We start from the raw sequence: 22,947 nt of genomic DNA, 5'->3' as shown, positions 1-22,947 counted from the left end.
GTGATATTGGAAAAACCCGAGTGGTTAATGGTTATAATTCGAATGTTGTAGGTACATTAATTTCATAACCATTTAAAATTTATCATATTAACAATTATATTATATATCACTGCAGAAAGGACGGGTGTACGGACAAAATACGTGTGGTGCCGATGATGAATACGTCACGTTTCAAATCGCTACAGCGGAATTAGATTACTTTGCGTGTCAAATTAAAGAATCGCGTTATTATTAAATAAGAAATCATGTCAAAGTCATTGAAACGTGAAATGCTCCTTGTCTTCTTGCTCATGTAGCGAATTCATTTTTGACACACATATGTACATTGTTCGGCGTTTTTCAATAAGCGACTTACCGGCGAGTTTTATCAGCTTTTCATACCGAGTAGTCAAAGATACGTTTTGTTCACCGATCCGATGATAATAGTAATAATAATCAGTGGCAAAACGACCGCGTACAGCGATAATAATATAACGGTATTAACAAAAACGCATTTCGCGTCATATTTGAGGGGAGATAGTGGCGGCTCCGCCCCTAGATGGTTTTTCTTTATGCTTATTAGTTTTTAAATTTATAAATTATTGTTATTATCTGTTTATCTGTTACAGTTAGGCTTTTCACCTAAATTGTTTTCGTTATTGAGTTATAAATGTAAAACCTAACTACTAAAATAATTATACCTACTGTGATGTTATTATTATGCATTCGACTAATGCGACTCATTTAAAATAATACATTTTTATTAGAGTATTTTGGGTAGTAAACCCACACCAAACTGTAAAACATAACATTGCTGAAGTCCATTATTATTTCCGCATTGTACCTATACCTATAATACTTATGGTGTGGTAGGAAATAATATTAATTTTATTCATACCTACATATTATAATATACCTAGGTATACATGGTTGGAATCACGTGTACGAATTTGGTTACGACCCACGGCCCGCAATAAAATCAAGTCGGCAACGGGATAGGAAGCGTATAGGATGGGCGGCCGATCAGTTCGAGAGGGTGGGTGGCGATTGTTTCAATTTTTTCTTTTTTTTTTTGTATTTTTGTTTTACGACCGTGATCGAATGTGTCCAGAACTATCGGTGCCGGGGTAGTGCGTGGGCGGTGGCGGCGGCTGATCGTACGCGACTTTGGGGGTGCGATGGAGAAAATATACAATGAAGGGTGAGAGAGTGAAGGGGGACGGATGGAGAGAAATGGGTGATAGAGACGGAGAGACAGTGAGAAACGGGTGAGAGAGCGAGATAGAGAGGGGGGAGGTGATAGAGAGAAATGGGAGAGAGCGATGGGCAGATCGCGAGCGTGGGGCTTGGGGGTTGAAAGAAAGTGAACACATTATCTATTAGAGGTTTTTTTTTCATCCCGGTACACCACCACCGCCGCCACCGCCAACGCCACCACTATTACCGCTTGTTCCGTATATACTGTTCGTCGTCGTCGTCGTCGTAGTGGTTCTCTTTTTTCACTGTCGGCCGATAAAATACTGTACGGTGGCGGTGCAGCGGTCACCCCGCGCGCTTGTCTATACAGTATATACAGCACCACCCCTCACGCAGCGCCCTCCCCCCCTCCCCCGACACCGCGGAGTTTCGCCACGCCCGACGAACATACATATACGTGTATATATATATATAATACATACGTTATATACATATATCAATGTACATAACGTACAAGTACATATATACATACACACGAGTATATAGTAACGGTATAGCGTATAAACCGCGGTGGCGCGTGCGTGCGCCGGCGCCGGGGAAAACCGCGTCGGCGGGCGGGCGGAACGGGTAAGGGCGCGTGGCTGGGGGTGACGGAGTGCTTCGCACGCGCGTCATATCGATCGGCCAGCGGCGGCGAAAGATGGCCACCGCCGCGGCGCCCTCTCGCGCCGCTCCGCTCTATATATACCCCAGACCCCGTTACGCGGTGCAGTATAGAGTATAGTCTCGCAGACGGTCGCGCCCCCCACCGGTTTTCGCAAGTGTTTCTCGTCGCGGCCGCGTGTTACGCGCGTGTGTTTTGCGTCTCTGTGTGTGTGTGGGCGCGCAAGCGCGGGTGTTTGCGCGTGTGAACGGGTGTCCGTGCTCGGCGACGATATCGGTTCGCCCGACAAACGATCATTGCGTCCGGAGGCGCCCAATAAAATAGCTTCGTACTACCTATATAAATTATAATAATAACAAGAGTAAAGACGACGACGACGACGACGGCAACGACGACAACAAGTAACGATAAAATCCGAGTGGGGGGGAGCTCGAGTGCTCGTGTCGTTTGATTTTCGATTTCTCTTCGTTTTCCTCCCCTCTAAATCCTCCGATTCCGGAACATATAGAAAAGGGTCAGAGCGCGCGTTACCGCCGGACGCTGGCGCACCGGCCACTGTGGTAATGACCGCGTCGGCGGTGTCGTCGACGTACGCGACGACGGTCGCGCCGTCAATGTCTACCAACGCCGCCGCCGCCGCTACTAACGCTACCGCTGCTGCCGCCGTCGCCGCCGGCTTCACTATTACTCGTGCCGCCGTTGCTGCCGCCGCTGCCGCTGTTACCGTCGCTGCGTTCTGTACTACTACCGGTGCTGCTGCCGCATCGACTACTACATCATCCGACATTACTACCGCCGACACTACGACTACTGATACTACTTTTACTACTACCACTACTACTATTACTCGCTCTACTAATTCTAACGCTACTGCGAATAATACTACCACCACTCCTAGTGATACTCCGACTCGCACCGTCACCACGACCACTACGACTACTGATACCGTAACCATTATTGCGTTTACCGGTGCTGCGACGACTGTTATTACCACTACGGCGGTGGCGGCGACGACGACTCGGTGGTCAGCCGCGTTACGCCACCATCTACACTGATATTATGGGCCGCCGCGTAGCCCGCACCGTTTTACGGCAACGTCGTCGTCGTGTGCGGCCAGCGGACCGCCGCCGTCGCGGGCCTTGTGTTGTTATGGTCGATTGTGCGGGTCACCAGCCCGGCGACGCGACATGATCTCTGGCGTCGACACGACGCTACAACGCATCACCAAAGTCGTCAAATCGTCGTTTCCTCAGGCAGTTGCAGCTGTTGTACAACATTACCGTCACCATCGCCACCGCCACCACTACGCGCTACCGACTCATCCGTCAAGTAATGTTTATACCATGATAAATTTTTAGTAATTTTTTTTTATCGATTTTTTTTTTATCTACAACGACTGACCCAACTAATACCTATATCCCCGTGGTCGAGTATCCACAGGGGAGCTCCTCATGTGCTGGAGGGCTCAAGTATCGCGCTTAAAATTTTTTTTTTGCCGAACTTTTTTTTTTAAACTAATTTTTGTTATGGCGCATAATTGTGTTAATGTGACGATTTCCAAAGGTGATTAAAACGAACAAACAATCAGACATTTATGTTGGCTATATAATTACAATATACACTAAAAACTAATGCAATGTAAATATTAGTTATAGGAAATTATATAACACTGATAGTTATTTCGTTAATCCATACATATATTTGATCGGTCTTCGAGTTAGGAGGACGCTGTTTGTTGTCTCCGCCTTACAGACGCACGACATGGCAATTATCCGTTCACTAGTTCCAATAGTGTGCTGTTCACTTTGATACCAGAGTGAATTTATCTATTATCAAACTTTTAGGTAAAAACTTTATCCGTGCTTGAGCGTCGGCGATTTTTTTTTAGATATTTTAATTTTCAAGCAATAAATTAGTAGTGTGTGAAATGCCGCAAATTAAAAATGCTCGAATCTCGTTTGAAAAATAAAATATCGAATAAAATCCGACGCTTGAGCACTGATATCTAATGTTCTTAGGTACCCAAAAGTTTTATAATAGTCGAATATCCAAACCAATAGTACACCGTTGAAACTAGTGGACGGAGAAATTTGCCATGTCGTGCTACGCGTGTAAGACGGAGACCACAAATGCGTGGGCATGCTACCCCGCGGTTGTATCCTGTTAAGGTAATTCATATTATTTCACTTTCCGTTTTTTTTTTTTTTTTTGAGCGAGGGGGGTGGGGAGGCTCGAGTTTCCAACTATCCACGCCGACATCAATTATCATGCGGTTCGTCTATATACCGTTCACTATAATATTATAATACTGCGCTGTACAGGGAATTTTTTTTCTCCCCCTGCGGTTTTTGCCCTTCTTATTGTCCCGCAAGCAATAGCTTTACTATCGGAGATCGTTCCGTAACGTCGTTATTCGTTAAATCCGTGTCTTTGGTCTTTTCCACACCCCCATGGCCCCCGTCAGCCGACCGGGCGTACCTCGCCCGTGTCGTTGCGTGTGTCTACCGGCAACCACGTTACGGTAACCGTCCGGTCGTCACGCGGCGTTTATCGTCAATAAGTACTTTCGTACACAAAGTGCGTATAATATTCGCGTACACCTGCCTACCTATCTGTATCATAATACGCGAGAACGACGACGATAACAATCCGAGAGACGGCGATCGTAACAATATTATTATATTGCGCGTTCGTCTCGGCCGAAGCGTTCACGTCCCCCAGCTAGGCGGCTTCGAACAAAATCGATAAGACAATAAAACGGCCCGAGGAAATCTGCAGCCGAGCACGCCATTATCACTCGTAACCGTATTTATATATACTACAATAACCTATATCGCATGTAGGCAGGTAGGTAGTAATATATCATTATGGCGATAAATAATATATATTTTTTACACCATTGCGCCATGTACATATTTCGGCCGTAACAGTAACAATAATATTATATTATTATCGTCGTCGTCGTCGTCGTCGTCGCGCACGAACGGGTTACGATCGCAACACTTTTTGTCAATTTTTCGTCCTCGGCACGCCGTGCATTACGCGCGCAACGTTTGCAGTTTACTTCATGAGTCGTCTAACCTGTGTCTGAGGTTTCCTCGACATTCCATCATGATACGACGAGAAAATTCGGACGCGTATTGCGATGTATAAGTAGGTTCAAAATAATACGCGGCTCCTATAGAGAACAATATCGTACCAGACAATGTTACTTTCGAAATATGAGACGAACGCAGACAGCGCGTGCAGTGTACGACAGTGTATGCGCGCTGAATACAACAATACTATTTTCCCATCTATAAGTGCATATCATTATATTATATTCCTAACAATAATATAATATGCACACTTACCCGAGGAATCTTTGGATATTGTTCAGACATTGTTTTCAGTAATTCTCTCGGAAACGCTCCGACTCTACCGGCCCAGCTTTCACCTGCCCACCCACCCGCCCACCTATCAATCCGTCCGTCCGTCACACCCACCAAGCCCCCACGCCACGCAGCCTGCACTGCCGCCTGTCCCGAGGTAATCCGTAATGCGATATTTCGAGGGTATACCGCGCGTAAAGACGGAGGGTTACTACACGTGCCGATGAAAACGAACCGCTCGTCGAATAGTTAAACACGATGGTGGTGTCATCGCAATATTATATTATGTGGGTGTAGACTGTATATTAGTGTATACCTTTGGTGGGTGACGTGACACTGACTATTATTATGTCGTAGAGACACTGCAAATATGTACACTAGGCCGACCACATCAACCCCCCTAGACGGCGCGGGCGGCATTAAATATTATATATAAATCATCACGGACTCGGCGTCCCCCCCCCCCCCCCCCCCGCCAACAGTTCGGTTCGAACGTCGAACGTCCCACGCGATCACTGCGACGCACTGTATACAATACTGATACACCTATTGGAAAATATTTTATGATTAGTTTATTAAATTGTTGTAAGTGAGACGTATAAAATAACATATTATAGCTGGGACGACGATGCAATACGATATCGGTATTAGACGTATAATATAGTGTTTTCGCCGGAATCGGTGTCAGACTACCCCACCGGCATTATAAACGATATTATTATTATTATTATTATTATTACCTCCAGTCGTGACGGATGTATAATATAATATAATACTCGTGTTATTATATTTTACGAAATTCTAACATAATATTATTATGCTCGGGTGCATAATATACCTATTAAAATAAACATCATATTGTGCTTTTTTTTTTGCAGTATATTATATAACATGACGTGTGTCGTGTGTATTATTATCGAACGCTGCGATGCGTGTCGACACATTTTGACGTATTAAATACACTAGACATTTTATCTTTTAATGACTAGTAAACATTATTATTATCCGTAGTGCAATGCACATAGTCTTGTGCGTCGTACATTTCGCGTATAACATTACAGGGCGGCGACACAAAAAAATTGAATCAAATTGACAGGTGCAAAAGTGTGACGTGTTAATACCGTTCAAAGCACTATACGAATCGATAAGCCGGCGACATCGTTTATTTTAACTTTTCGATTTCATAATATAATTGCATATTTTTTTTTTTTTCATGACCAGATTTTATTGTAACAATAGCACGGAATATACGCGATACGCGTTCACTATTAATAACCAATTTTTTTTTTTAACGGGATTATAAAAATATAATCATTTTTTATTTTTGTAAGTTTTGTTTCTCATCGTTCCCGGTCACAAATGTAAAATGCAAAGCTCCGATACAGCCAATGATTTCTAGGGCTACAAAGAGTATTATTGCGATTACTGATTGGAAACAAACATTGAACGAACGAATATCGACACTTTTCCTCAAGGGTCACGATAAGCACTTTCATACTTATTTCGGTAGCTGCCATTTTCGTAGGTATTTTTTTCTTGTATTTCCCAACCCACCTGAATTCTAATAATTTGGTCTTTTCATTATCGCGTATCACTTGGAAAACGTGATAACTATATAGGGTTTGAGTCAAGGCAAAAATAAATAAAACCTTTAAATGATATACCTTGATTTTAATAATCAACGTGCCATATACCTTGTTGCAGGTTTGTGAAGATATAAAATCAGCACGAATAATATACAATTTTTATTTTTCCCAATCATAGTCGTGTTATGTTATGTGACTCGTGGTTTTTTTTTTATAAATTTGTATAATTGGTACTCTAACTATTATTGTTTTTCACGAATGGATGGAATATTGCGCATTTTCGACGCTCGACTATTCGAAAAATGGCTTTTAAAGATTCGGAAGCAACCAATCCGAGATCACAATCGGAGACTGAACTTGTCGACCACTCTTTCTTGATCCTTGAATGAGATAAAGATCCTGAAAGGTATAAGCTGACGGCTGATTCAGGTTTTGCGCACGTCACCAAATGCGTATTAAACGGGTCGTGTTTAGACATGTCATGCGGTGATCCTTTGTTTTAAATTCGAATAAGGATTTCGGTTAACGGGGAAAGGTTTTAGAAGCGTTTTTGTCAAGTACCTCATAAGTTATACTGAAAAAACAAAATATTTGCTTGTGTTAATACTAAAGATGCCCCTAGTCTACCCGATTCGTGTGTATAAAAATACTCACTTGTATCAAACATTGATATATTCAAAATGAGATATTTATGCAGATTAAATTTATTTTTGAAACCTTTCACTTACAAAATATACACCGTAAAGGTCTGAGAACATATATATGTAGGTACTCAGTTTTATCGATTTTAGTAATGTTTTATTAATCAATACGTTCAATCCAATACCATTAAATTACACCTACGAAAATATTGTAACATCATTAGGTATCTATGCTGCTTTAGAAAAAATAAAAATTTGGAAATCAATAATAAGTGAACGTATTGTAATTTAATAAATTATTATTTTTGACAACTGAAAGGACTTATGTTTGAATGTTTTAATAAAATGTTTCATATTTATAGATAATATTATATATTTTTTAAATCCATGAAGACGTTATTTATTATTTTTAAAAATCATTTGAGGTTATTTATTTATTTTTACATTAACAAAGTATTGTTATTAAAAATAAATTGTATTAAGCTTTAAACGGTTATAAATGAGGATTCGATACTCCGTTTTATGACACTATAGACAAAAAACTCGTATACACGTAATCTTATGAAAAATGCAAATCCTTTAACGAGCTGACGGCTCCCTTCCTTGTTATAGTAAAGTGTACTCATCGTAAGCGTGATAAATCTTAACTCTGATAATTCACAAAAAGAATGGGACGGAGGAACTTTTTTTTATTTTCAGCCTGCGTTATGCATTCATTTCCGAACGGAAAATAGGTCATTTCGTGTGATATATTCATTATTTAAAAATTCTTAGAATGATGAGCGTGGCATTTTATCAATTTTATCGTATGATTGTTTCAGTGAGAAATTGAAAATTTAGTAGGCATGTTTCAACTTTTAAGGACACAGCAATGAAAGTCGTGTGGACAAATTGGTTGTAAACAATGTGGCAGACAACCAAATCATTACCATCTAACGCCCTAACGGTATCGAAATTATTTTCCACCTAACCTTTCCAATGGTATTCACTTCATTTGTGCGACCATTTTAGCTAGTGGCCCGGGTATAAGTTGACGTTCTCGTGCTTGTATACAATGTGTATGTGTGATTAGTCTCAAACTCAAACCTCACAAACGAGCATCCACAAAGAACCACGATTGAAGTTAGTATGAAGTGCTCAAGTAAGCCAGGATTTATCTTGGGTAGTTTTTTTTTTGAACCAGATACCGATCACGCACAATATTTGTAACGGCATACAATCGATTAACGTTCTCTTGTTCATACTTGTTTCATAGTGATTTATGTCATTGTTGTTTATTGTTTTTAGTGTATAAGTACTTCACACTACATCACACGCTCTCCCGCGATACTGTGCTCACCTATAATACTGCTGGGCTGTATCCATTAAAATTCCAGGAGGGGCTAACATTTTTAACATTATCAATTACGTGAGCGGTGGGGCTTCGATCACACACAACTATGTGTGTATACAACTGTATATGTTTGGAGATATTTATATGAGCCCCCCTCCCCCCCCCCCCCAGTTGCTGTAGGTTAAGTTATCGCGTGTAAAACGTTATAATATCTCGTCTACATTTGACGATATGATTGAAACGGCCGCTCATAGGAAATCGCTTTGGACATAAACGCATCGCGCAGCGGGTGCGGCCTGAAGGTAACTACAAAATATTCGTTCGACTAAAAGGTCGAGAGCGCCAAACACATTCCGCTACACATCTATCGACCACCGACTGCACACGATTCCCATTCGGATACATTCCTATACGATGCGCGTTCAGTGGCGGATTAAGGAAAAAGGCAAAGTCCGCTAACGTTACAAAGAGCCCCGCATAAAATGATTATTTAGGGGTAGGTAGTGCAACATTTCTATTTTTTAATAAATTAAATCCAATAACAATTGACCAAGAATTGATTGGACACTTATATTGTCTTAATGCCTTTATACTTTAAGCGGAATATTCACATTATTGAAATGGAAATTCTAGAAAACAATATGCGCAAAGATCATTGTTCGCGACATTATGTACAATCGTAGATGATAATATAATATACATAAAAATAAATACATATGCGTATAAATTGCCAATAATATTGGGGTACGGGTTTTCGATGCGTAGTTTTTTTCTCACAGTCAGTGCACACATGGTACATCATTCCTAGAGTTATCAGATCGAATCATCTTCCATTCCGCTTTTCATACAAAAAAATACAAAAAAATTGCGAGGGGCTGTGAATGTCTATATTTGCTCCGTAAAATCTGCTGCTGAGCACAGTTACGACGGTATGATGTCGTTCAATTATTAAAAACATATTATTATATATTTATACCATACTGTTATATACAATGCCTATCGAGCTCTTTCCCTACATTATCAATAATTATTCCTGCAATGTACCGTAGTCCTTATATTATGGCTCTAATAAACCCATTGAACGTAGCCTCCAATGTAACACGCTAAATCATTTTGATTTATTTGATATACAAGTCTTGTACTTGCCTCTCGAGAACATTTTTTTTCAAACTCATTACTGATATTTTTAATTATTAGTGTTGATACGTTATATTATTTTATTTGAATATAATATTATTTATTTTTACTAACCTGCAGTTTATCTATTATTAGAAATATAGTATTGTTTTTATTCACTGTGGCGTATATCTACAAAGGTATGGGGAAGTAAATTAAAATAATTAAGTAAAGTTAAATGAACATATAATCATGAAGTTAGAAGTTAATAGTTATAAAATAATACGTTAAACTAACTAGGTTTAAAACAAGTTAATTTTTTTTTTTTTATTAGTACGTGGATCACAAAAAGAGTATTTTGTGCCTATCTATGTTATATACCTACTATTAAAATTTTATCAAGACATACCTAACATAAATTATAGTATTATTAGGTAGGTACTATAATTATTAATTATAGTATTAGATTATACTAATTTATAATCGTGTAAGCTGTAATTAATTAATGTATAAAACCATTAATTCAACAATTACAAAAAAAAATTTTAATTTGAACTTGATGGATTATTTTTAAATCAACTGAAAAACCTAAGTTATTTCAACTGTCAATTATAGTAGTTAATTTCCAGGTTAAAAAGTTAAAAAAAAAAAAACTTTGTAATTTAATTACACTTTTTAACTAGTTTTGGTCAACAATCACCTTTGGTCATATTATAACGTATTTTGTTTACATTATCATGATCATTGTATAAACGTCGTAGAAATTAATAATATTATAAATTGTGTTCTGCACTTGAGCCCTCCTCATGAGCGTTTACACGGACTAATATCGTAATGATAATAATATCGTAGGTTCGCAATTTAACACGTTTCATCGTTTGTTTCAGGTACAAGGAGGAAAAATGCGGATTCCGAGGCGAAACGGCCGGATCGGTTGTGATAGAGTGGTGGCGCCGGTTCCGGCGGTACAATGCGCGCTGCCAGCACCGGCGGCGGTCTCATCCGTCTCGTCGTCATTTGGCCGATGGTGCTCGCAGCGCTGGTCATGACCGCAACCGGCGCCTCGCCAACGTCCGCCGCGGCGTACGCCGCTACGGCCACAGTCACGGCCGCCACGGCCACGGTCACCGTGGTCGCCGCGATGCACCGGACCGGGCCGCAGCCTTCGTCCACGTCCCCGTCGCCGTCAAAGCCACCACCGTCGCCGCCGCCGCCACCGGCCGCGGACAACGCGACGGCCGGCACCGCGGCCTGCGAATTGGTGCGCGTGTCGCTCCGGGAGCCGGCGTGCACCGGACAGATAAGCGAGGGCCCGGGCCCGCCGCGGTGTCCCGCGGCCATCCCGTGCGCCCGACATGCCGATAACGATAACGATAATAATAATTATAATAATAATAATAATAATGTTAATTACGATTACAATAATAAAAACGATAACGATAGTAATAATATTAATAATTATAATAACGATAACGATAATGATAATAATGATAATAATAATAATAATAGTAGTAATCATCAGTGCCTTGAATACGCCCGTCGGCAGCTCATACCGGCCATGTGCCCGGACGACCCGGGCGCGTACCGCCGGCCCGGCCGGCTGTCCCGGTACCGGCTCCGGCACTGCTGCCACCACACCGTCGAGTCGGTCGTACAGGAGCCGTACGCGGACAAGGAGTCGTGCGTCGACCAGGTGAACAAGGCGCTTGACATGGACGATATCGCGGCCGCCATGTCATGTCAGTTCAACGAGGTGTTGGCCAGGTACGACTGCAAGCAAAAGTACTCGGCCAAGTCGTGCGATTCGTGCAAGGTAAGTCGGCCGGACGTTATAGTATTATAATAATATACAGTTTTGCGCGTGTTCGAGTAAATATTAAAGTTTTTTGTTATGGAGCACGAGTGAGTGGTTTTTATTTAAAAAAAAAATGTTTTCTCACAACGCGCGTAAATTGTAATAATTTATCCTTGCGATATTGCATATTTGATCGTAAGAATTATACCCGACACTTAAGAGGACGCGAGGACGCCATACACCTGCATCCGTCTTACAAACGCGTAACATGGCAAATTGTACGTACGTTCTAAACACGGTTAAAGACACAAGATAGTATAATGGTTGCCCAAAGAACCTCGGGCTTATTGTTACAATAAGTGACCCCGAGAGTGTCGTTCTTATCATAACGTCTAGCAGAACTGAGCATCGGCGCTCCAAACGTTTAAATATCGAACCACAAATTTGGACAACATGTTTAATAGTAATTGATGTCTAGTACTTTATTTATATCCCATGAGCGCTAGTGAAAGTTTCTAGAGTATCGTTGATAAAAGAAGAAACAATGAGCCCCATTAAATTGTTTCGTATCAACTATCATAGCTCGTTGGGTAACCATACTATCTTTAATCGTGGTCTTGAATAATACATTCACCTCAGCGGTATGTATAATATAAGAGCAAATGACCTATTATCAAATTTAAGAGTACCTAAGAATATTATCTGGTGAACCTCGCGTTATGTTTTTTTTTTAGATTTTAATTTTAAAGCAAGCTATGAGTATTTTAAAATTGTAAATTGATAAAACAAACAAGGTTTACTAGGTATATTATTCCTTCTAAATTTGATAATAGATAAATTCGCTCCCTATATTTATCATGACAGAGTTAAATGGATTATTCAGAACGTACAATTTTTCATGTTACGTGTATGTAAGAAGGAGACAGCGCATGTGGCATTCTCTTAACATTAATAAAAGGTTACATTTTTCGTTCAACGGCATCAATTTTAATGATTTTCCCAACCCTTCATAGCTACTTATTTTTGGGATTGGGTGAAAGGAACATTATTGAGGAACCATATAATATATGTTTTTAAGTACCTATAGTGCTGTGGAAAAATATCTAGTAGCATGCTACATTTTGTTAGGAATTTAATGAATTACCTAAGAATAATTATCATTGACTGGTTTTTAATATATATTTTTTATTGATTTGCATTTCAATGGCGATAAACAAAGCATTACGAAAAAAAATCTGTAAGAAAAAAAGTTTTATCGAGGCCAAAAACATATAATTTTGTTAAAACATATGGGGGACGGGTAAATTTCCCTTTTGATTTTTCATTCATAAACAATAATATTAAGATATTAAAATTATTATTAACTCTTAAATTATAAAGTATTTATTATTTTCACACGAATATAAATCACAAAAAAATATATTCAGGAGACGTAGGTTGAATAGTTCATCTTAAATCCAAAATGGTATTTTACTACAAAATATTTATTAAAATGGTTATTATATTTCAAATTTTTAATCAGATTGGACCAAACAAAATACCATTAATGTATGTTTTGTAAGCATTTGAAATTGTTTCAATATAATGTAAAAATCTGGTCCCATTTGGACCATTTAGAACAAAAAATTGATTAAGTAATTCGATCGATTTTATGGACGCATTTAGATCAATTAATAATATTATGCTTTTATACGACATTTTTAAGGTTAATAATTATTTAACTCTTGAGTACTAAAATTGGAATATTTCAAACTATTATAGTGGATTATAACATCGTATTAATTGGACACAAATACCTACATAGTATATTAATATATTATGATATATACTATTTTGGACGTTTTTAATTATTATGACTCGTGAGTTATTATCCTGAACATAATTAATATTTTGTAATTAGCCTGTAGTTATGTATATAAAATGTATTCATAGTAATATATTATAAGCAGTTGGTAGGTAGTACTTAAGTACTTATACACGTTACACACATATTATATGTTAATAAATACGACGACTATTAATTTTTTTTAATCATCGACCACGTGCTGCAGGTGAGCGATGGACAAGTCTTATTCCTCAATCATAGCCAAACATGTTTCGACAACATCGATTGTCAAAAACGAGATTATTTTATGGAGTTTTTCTCTGATTTTCCTATCATATCATAAAATATTGTGAGTGTTTATTAAATTCCAAACAAGCGCGCTCAGCAGAAAATACGAAACTGTAAGGTCATAGTATTCCTACAAGTACCTAACCTGAATGTAGTGACCTGACATTGGTTCATCCTACTTTGTGATCCCAGAAAATGGTCAGCATGACGTGTCGTCTGGCTGGAGACGATCAAGACTTTGCGTTTGCATTGTACCATGTGTCCATGGATAATACGTACTTTTGTTTTTGTACCACAAAAACCAGAATATTATCGAGATTTGTCTGCGACGAAATTTTTTTTTACCAATGGAAAATATCGCGGTTACCCGTAAAAAATATGGCCAGCGCCCTACTCAGATGTGATCATCGTAGTCGGCGCGTGCTGGTTAGAACCTCACTGGATTTTGACGGTAAATGTTTTGTTTTTAGATGTTCTATAAGCCCGCGTTGTTCCATGCACCGGCAACCACGGTATAAGCTCGATTGAGGCCACGGTAATTGTGTACTCTTTACTCGCAGTGAGCGGGTAACTACGATATTATTTTCCTTTGGTAATCAAGTCTTACGCAACAGTCGTGAAGGGTCGTCTGTTTTTTTTTTTTTGGCGTCCATATCATCAACTCCACGTCCGTTTCAAAATAGTTTCCAATAAAAAAAACGTTTCCTCGTCACTGTGCCGATCGCGAGTACCTATATAGGTATGTGTAATGTGTGCAGTGTGATGAAATTCTAAACACGAATTACGATCTATAGCCAACGGTTTTTTTTTTCACGTCAATGTGTGTATAGTATAATGTATTGATTTTGAGTGCGGGAGAAATTTGGCTAAACGAGTCTCGACTGCGCCTCCATAATAATATCACCTCTGGGCCGCCGAAACAAGTAGTTTGTTTACAGAGGATAAGGCACAATGCGTCTCGTAATGGATGTAGGACGTAGTTCGCACATCAGTTACCTAAGCTATATTATTCATAGGCTCGTGTAGAAATATCGTTGCACACCCCTCCACAACGTTTATTTAGAATTGGTTGTGTTTACATAACATTATGTATTAAAACGTGTGTAGGTGTGTGCATTATGTTTGGGAAATACGAGAAAAACTTTGTAAAATATTAGCACGACGTACCTACAAACATAAATTTTTATTCTGAAATATTATAATATTATATATTATTAAATATAATATTATAATATAGGATTACAGATCACTTAAACTATGTATACAGCGTTATTATAATGTACTATTACTGAGACCAACAACGGTAAAATTGCTGAAAATATTTGCGAGGGGAGGACAAGTTGATATTTTTAGAAAGTTTTAGTGAAATGGTGAATTTAGGTGAATATACTTTGATAGAGTGAGGTGATTGAGATGAATGCATCGATCGAAATTCGAAAATATAATATGTTCGACGTTTGTGTCTTAGTAAACTTTAGCATTACGTACAATAATACATTTAACCTAAAAAAATAATAAAAATTAACAAATAATTAAATATTCTACATAGATATTATAAATTAAAAATATTATATTAAGACGATTATTTTGGAACTATGAAAGCAAACGTGCTTTGTCCATGTAATATTATGTAAGGCGATGGTTTGTGCCCCCGATCTAGAACGGAATTTTACACTCCGTGGCCCATGAAGTTGATGGGACGAGATCATATCTCAACACTGAGTGGTTAGTGTAATTAAGTGTTTTAGCAAAAAATATAATGATTTCGTACACATGCATATTTTATAGCATAAAGTATAACCACGTACCCCGGTTAGCATGAAAATTGTTTGTAATTTTAAACTTATACTTATAGGTCACTTATAACTTATGAGCGTATAACAACGAGTTCATGTCTTAAAATTAATAATTATTCACTTAATACACACCGCCATTTCTGTATGGCATTCTTTAGATTCCTATTAATCCATATAATAAATTATTATCGTGGTCAATATGCCAGATTTAAAAATCCACTCAAGAAACCTGCACAAATATTTATTATTTATTTATATATTTTTTTTTTACTATTTAAAATGTTTATTCTATAATATAGGTCCTTACTGTGTATAATACTTGTATATAAACACATTTAATATTTAATATTATCGTTGTAACAGTCTTTAAGGGGCGACGATCGAGATTTTTCGCTGTCGTTCTAACCTCGAAATCGCTACATTTCGTTCGGTAACGGCCAGGTCCTGTATCCTGGGAAATATTTTGGTCGAAGACGCTCCATCGATTGTGTACGAGAACACATTTGGAGCGTCGCCAACGAATCCGGTCCGATAAAATTCGATAGCCCTAAATTATTTCCCCCAGACAAATGTATATTATTATTATTAGTATCGTCATATAGTATCATCGCTTATGCCCGCAATATGCAGCGTGATGGTCAAGTATGGCGACCATGCGAAATGGGAGGAACGTTAAAATTCGGACATCCGTATATACGTCTGGTGGTGTACCATATAACATATCCGGGGAGTGTATGTTATTACGTTTTGCCCGCCGATATTATACCGCACACGGATAAAAGCTCCAGTGTGATTTATGTCGTTTTTCTGACGAAATGGCCGTATATTAGAATAATGTATTAGAGGATATGGGTCAACCACTCACGGCAAGGCAAACGTTATAAATGGACGTATCGATGTGCAGAACGCGCTGGTCTAAATATTATATAATATATTATTGTATACGTACATAAAACATTTTACGGTCATTTTTTTTTTCATCGTAACAAGACCGACGGAACGTTTATCGACAGAATAAATAGTAAAAAAAAAACTCGAATTTGATTGACGATTGTAATATATTATACGATATAAGTATACATACGAGTTAGACGGTTCTTTCATCGTGGGACTGCTGCAGGCAATATCTTAGAAAATTATAAAACATTTTTAAGTTTTAAGAACAAATTCGGATAAATCGTGGACAATTTAATCTATGGTATGTTGTATACAAATGAAAATACATACAAATTCCATGCAGTGTTTTTAACCTTAAAAATATTGCGTGTTTCACAATAAAAAAAAGTCACCATTATTAAATTTGCGTTTATGTAATATACACTTTATGTGCGTATACGTTGTACACTTGTAACACAAAGTGTGATTAAAATATCTAAAGACAAATTAATTATAAAACTTAAACCTATTCACTGGGATTGGATCGATAAAATTTTAGCTTAATTCCAAAATTATGATAGGTTTTTTTATCTTTTAAATGAGTTTTAATGGATTTTTCGAGCCATTTAACCACTATGGTAGATAGGCTTTGAATTTTACAATAATAACAGTTTGGTATTTAAAAAATATATATTATATTAATTATTTGTCCTTTTTTTGTTCTTAAATTTTATAAAAAAGCTGAAAAGTTTTGTCGATACAAAGACGTGGCATGAAAGAATAAAGAGTTTCTGATAAGAACTTTTTAAGGTGATAATATAACTCATTCGCGTTCATTTAATGACCTAAACGAAAAAGTAACGTTATTGGTTTTTACTTCATTCGCTTCAATCACATTTACACTCATTATTCCACCCAATTATGTACACAATGTATTGCTTGAATCAGACTCCACAAAGTGTATTATTCATTGATGAAAACCGTTTCAAACTATGTGAAAACTATTTTGTTGTTATATTATTCAACACTATGACTTATTGAACATCACACAATGGTTATGTACGTATAATGTACGTGTGAAATATATATATATGAGTTGTATTAGTTAAAATATTAGTGAATGTCAGCTGTTTGATTTTCGTATTTCATAATAAAAATATTGTAAAAATCCTATGAACATATTTATTAATTATCACTGAAAACCACGAGTTGTATCCAGTGAAGTGCTAAATATCTTTAGCGGCTTGAGGCAATCAAAGTTGATGCCTCTATTCAACATGACATTTTGATTACGTTTCTATAAGGAAACTAAGATTATAATATTATCATTATTATAATATTAATACCTACCATTTAAGCCTTCTATGCTCGTGAATCACTATAACTATCATGGCAATACAAACACGTAAATTATTCATATCATAATTTAATATTATCAATAAACAATGATTATTATTCAAAATTAATCAAATACAACATTTTTTTAACTGTACAATTTAAGATTTACAGTTCTTTAATCGCCTTGATATTTTCAATAAAAAACATTATTGACGAATCATTTTTGTTTTAGAAGAAATCTAAATTGTTCACATATCTGTATGATGCCTCTTTTGTTTTATTTATTTGAATAATTGTGTCGATTATAAGAATAATTTTTGAATTTTTTTCTATTTACGCCATTAATAATAGTAAATAATAAGGTTCGTTATAAAATATTATATGAAACATTTCATTTTTTTTTTTTTATTTTGAAAATAATATTGTAATATTATAGTGACGTTACCTGAAAAGCCAATATTAATTAGTTAAAGACTTTTTGATTTTCGATAAATTTTATATTTCTTTTTTTTTTCTTCAGCGTTTTATGACATACTATAAAGGAATGAAAACATAAAAATGAAATAGTGAGAAAATGACTTAGTATACTATTTTTATTACCGAAAAACGACGTTTATAGTTTGGAAGGGAGGGAAAACACGTAAACTGCACCTATATAATATATATATACACTCACACACACAAATAGAAAGATACACGTTTACATGGAATTGTTGACGAGATGGAGGCTAGTATAGTGTAACAAAATCACGTAATTGATTTGAATTGACTGTGAGCGACCAATGGTAAATGGAAAGCCGTTTATTGACCCTCTGAGGTTAACCGGTGTTAACAAAATAAACGCAATAAATTCCTTTTATTTTTAGATTATTAAGGAAAAACACATCTAACTAAACACCACGTAACTACGTAAGTATAGTTTAATAAGCATACACATAACCGACTTAATAACTCTAATTTTCTAGTTTTCCGATTTATTTTAACTTTATAATAATATGTAGGCAATTTAAAGAAAAAATTATATTTTTAAAAAATTACTGTTTTTAATTTTTTAGTGGTGTTGTCACGGGTTTAGTATTAAAAAAAAAATACAAATAATGAGAAGTGTTGTTGTTGAAGGAAATGAGAAGTGTTATTAATTGATTCAAAAATATGATAGTTTCGAAACGATCAATTATACTTGAAATCATTTCCACTGACATTTCGATTATTATTTACCGTAAAAGATAAGTGGAAATAATTCACAATCTATCTGACCATATCGATTACCTAGCAACGACAAAAAATTCGTTAGATAAATCTAATCAATCTCTTATTATTTTATTACATCACTCAAACTTATCTACATAAACAAAGCAAATGACGCATTTGGTAATTGGATTTCGATTCATTTATGATCGATTAACGGTTGGAATAATTATTTAGTTTCATTACAACTTAATTTATGAGTGTTGTAAGACATTCAAATTCTTTGTTTGTTTTTCGAGTTATTGTTTTATTAATAAACGCAAAGAAATTAAAAAATGTTTAATGAGGCCGGTTAGATTTGAATGAACGTATTAAAGTTTTGGCGTGTAAATCCATTTATTGTACTTATAATCATACATTGAAATTATTTCAAAAGTAAAATAATTCATATTATAAATTATCGTACATAAGTGCTGAGATTTTAACGGTTGTAATTTTGATTAACTGATTATTACAATGTAAGATTAAAATTTATGACTCACATTTTATGTAAATTAATAAGTTGTATAATACGTTTTTAAAGTTTATGGATATCGTTAAAAAAAATAATGATTTAGTTAAAAATATTTCCTATTAGAGGTTTTTTTATTTGTATTAGTAAGTATTTTAAAACTGTTTGCGTAAAAAGTTATTTGACGTTATTACTTATCGTATGCGATATTTACGCGCAATGTCATCGCATATTTTATAATCTGTAAAATAACTCTCTTCTATGTAACATGCATAAACATTATTATTATTACTATCGGCTTCCGTGGAAACTGGTAATCGTACCAAAGAGGAATTTGATTCACATGACGTGATGACACATAATGTCGATAGTAATATAAATATTTGACAGAACACTAAAATGCAAATTTCAGTGAACCACATATGGATACAGTGATGTGGTAACTATGTATTTTTGACAAAGTTATTATTGAAAATGAAATAATTCTCCACCGTCACGTTTCCGATCGGCCGGCGCTCTGTATAGGCATTTTAACACCATCGCTGTCGTTAATCGCTTTAACCTCAACATTTTTATTTTAATGTGAAATATACAAATAAGTTTTAGGCATACCAAAAATTAAAACAATAATGCAATGCAGTAGGTGGGACGTAATATTATTGATTCTTAATCCACATGGGTATTAGAATATACCTACAGGTTTATAATATAGGTACAATAAAATATTGAAATTAAAAATAATAATTTATTATATTGCCAATTTAATTAATCATACAAATCTTAACGAAATATTTAAGAAATATCATTCCAGTATAGATCAGGGACATGTCTAGGGATGAAAAAATGGGGGATCTACACAAAATAATATGAACCCATATGAGTCGTATAAATATTAATAAAATAATTGATGTGAACCACCAAGAACATTCAATAGTAAAGTTATTGAAGGTATCAAAAATTATTACATTTTTTCTAAGAACTTTTACTAATTAAATAAAGTATCTAATTTGTTTGGTTCCCTAATAAATGCAGTAAGCATCTTGAAATGTTATCTAAGAGGAATTTAGTCCATCCCTTATATCCACCCTTGGTTTCACCCCTACACGCGCGTTTCTTATTTTCTTTATTTATCCTTTGCTGGTCATTCAAGAGGCGTATACGTTTATCATGTGACCAACAAGTTTCTCAATGTACCTTACATTGATTGTCTGTAAAAAAAAATACAAATTTAATATTTTACATTAATTGAATAGTTATATACAGACATACTGTGTAGTATTCATTAAAATAGGATTATATTACATTTAAATTGATCTGACTTGGCTATACTGTGCATATTACTCAAATGACAATGTCTAAAGAATCGTTTTTAAAAGAATAATAATTTATTAATTTTGTTTTTAGAGAAAAAAACCCATCGAATAATACATTTTTAATATTTTTTTTCTGGGTTTTCATGAGATACATCATTTAAATATTATTATTTTATTTTGCAGAATTATTAAAATGCAATTTATGTTAATAATTCTATAAAATACATCAAAAGTCACAAATTTTGTAAAAGATATAAAAGGACCTTACTATTGTATATTTGATTATTTAAAGTACAAATGTTGGTAATAATATTTTTTTTTGTCATATTATATTGCAATGTCAATTAAATAAACTTTTAAACATTCTGCTTGTATATTTTACTATACTCCGACTAACAGCTGCATATTTTAATCAGATTCCTACCAAATGTTTGTATATTCTTATATGATGATATTCGATCATTGAGGATATAATTCGTAAATTTCGATTATATTATGACATATGCGATGCGTTGTGTAAGTAATGAAAAAAGTAATTTTACTTAGGACGTGGTATTTTTTAAATTGAGTTTTCTTCAAGAAGTTTTTTTCTACCTAACTTAAAACTGATTGAAATTGACAATGCATCTATAACACGATTTCTTTATTCCGTGGGTACTTAACCTAATTTTATTTTATGGTATATTCACGTTAAAATGTCCCTAGATTTAATTTATATTATCTTAGTTTCAAATAGTGATTTATCGTGTAAATAGTTTTATCCGTTATTTTTCTCACAACATAGAAATAGAAAATCGAATACGGTTTTGATGCTGCTTTACTTGATTAATCAAGTTTCACCAAGTTGCACAAATATAATATCAATTTTATAATTTATTATTAAATATTTTCCACGATTCATATGGAAATCAGAAATGATTTGTTATGAACTTAATTTAATTTTAAGTTTACTAAGTGTTACAATCGAAATAAAGTTAAGATGTTTTTAAAGATTTATTACGATGAAAATGAATAGTGTTGAATAAGATGATTTTCTTTAAACTAAGAGTCACAAAAACCGTAAAAGGTAGGATTTTTATAGCGGTTGATTTTATTTTGCATTTTTTTCTTATAATAAATAGTATTTATTTATAATAAATAGTTATAACCTAATAGAAAAATAAATTTCATCTTGTATATTTATGATGAGTATTTTACATAATATTTAGATTCATTTTTGATATTTATCTAAATTAATTCAGTTGTTGAAAATGTAAATGGTATACCGAGTAGTAGACATTTGTTAGTATCATAATTATTATAATCAATTTATAGAAATTGATATAAATCAATTTCTAACGCCAATGGCAGTTAATTTGAGGTATTTATTTTAGAAATAGTTTTCAAATTGTAAAAATGTAGAAGGCATTACGGGATATTGTTTTCGTTTATAATGACTAATTATTAAACTATTTTTTTTTTAGATATTTTAACCCTGAATTTTTTGTCTTATATCAAAAATTAACACATAACTGTATTGCAATATAAGCGGCAAACATATTTAAATCATATTTTATGTACCTATATATTTATTTACTTGAATATTGTTGATAACGTGGTTTAGTAGGTCATCGTTTGGAAAATAATTATTTTTTGAAAGAGTAGATATTATTATCATTATTATTTTTAGACAAAATAAATTTGGTGTTACTCGAATTTAAATTCTGGCCACGGCGTTAAGACAAAGATGTCATTAATCATCGGTATTTTTTTTATTATTTTTTTTTTTTTGTGGTTGGTGAAAGATAGAAAATTCTCAAGGAAAAAACCCATCGTTTTAACGCGTGTATAACCACCCTCTCTTATCCTCTTTTTGCGTGTTGCTGTATATATATAATTATAGTTCCAACTAGCTGGGTGCCACCGACAGGAGCTATTTCGTCACGTTTTTAGCCCCGATGGAGGCTTTTTGACACCCCTCCCCCCTCGCGATATCATTAGTTGTGGGTTATATTGAAGGAGAATATTAGTCGGAAATAAAGGTGTCGAGTCGGCGAATTATGTGCGTTATTAAGTCAAAACTCCCGTAGAAATAGAGGCACCCGTCGACAGCGTAGGTCTGCCACACCTCCACCGATTGGGCGCGGCATG

The 22,947-nt window shown here is 35.4% G+C and overlaps 2 protein-coding genes across 2 annotated transcripts in view; both read left to right on the top strand.

The window, feature by feature from the left end:
- The first annotated feature begins 2,392 nt into the window (after nucleotides 1-2,392).
- The window catches only part of LOC132938148 (putative uncharacterized protein DDB_G0277255), a 46,746-nt gene continuing 26,191 nt past the window's right edge, over nucleotides 2,393-22,947 (top strand). Inside the window, exons 1-2 of the mRNA XM_061004834.1 lie at nucleotides 2,393-3,169; nucleotides 10,775-11,700. Coding sequence (XP_060860817.1) covers nucleotides 10,858-11,700 — 843 coding nt within the window. The 5' untranslated portion in view covers nucleotides 2,393-3,169; nucleotides 10,775-10,857. The remainder of the gene's footprint in view (nucleotides 3,170-10,774; nucleotides 11,701-22,947) is intronic.
- LOC132938029 (integumentary mucin C.1-like) lies at nucleotides 2,404-2,895 on the top strand. The gene has a single exon (XM_061004685.1). The coding sequence runs from the start codon at nucleotides 2,404-2,406 to the stop codon at nucleotides 2,893-2,895; it is 492 nt and encodes a 163-aa protein (XP_060860668.1).

This window comes from Metopolophium dirhodum, chromosome 2 (genome assembly GCF_019925205.1).
Source record: "Metopolophium dirhodum isolate CAU chromosome 2, ASM1992520v1, whole genome shotgun sequence".
NCBI classification, from domain to species: domain Eukaryota; kingdom Metazoa; phylum Arthropoda; class Insecta; order Hemiptera; family Aphididae; genus Metopolophium; species Metopolophium dirhodum.
Note: the sequence above shows the minus strand (reverse complement) of the source record. Positions and strands in the feature narration are given on the sequence as shown.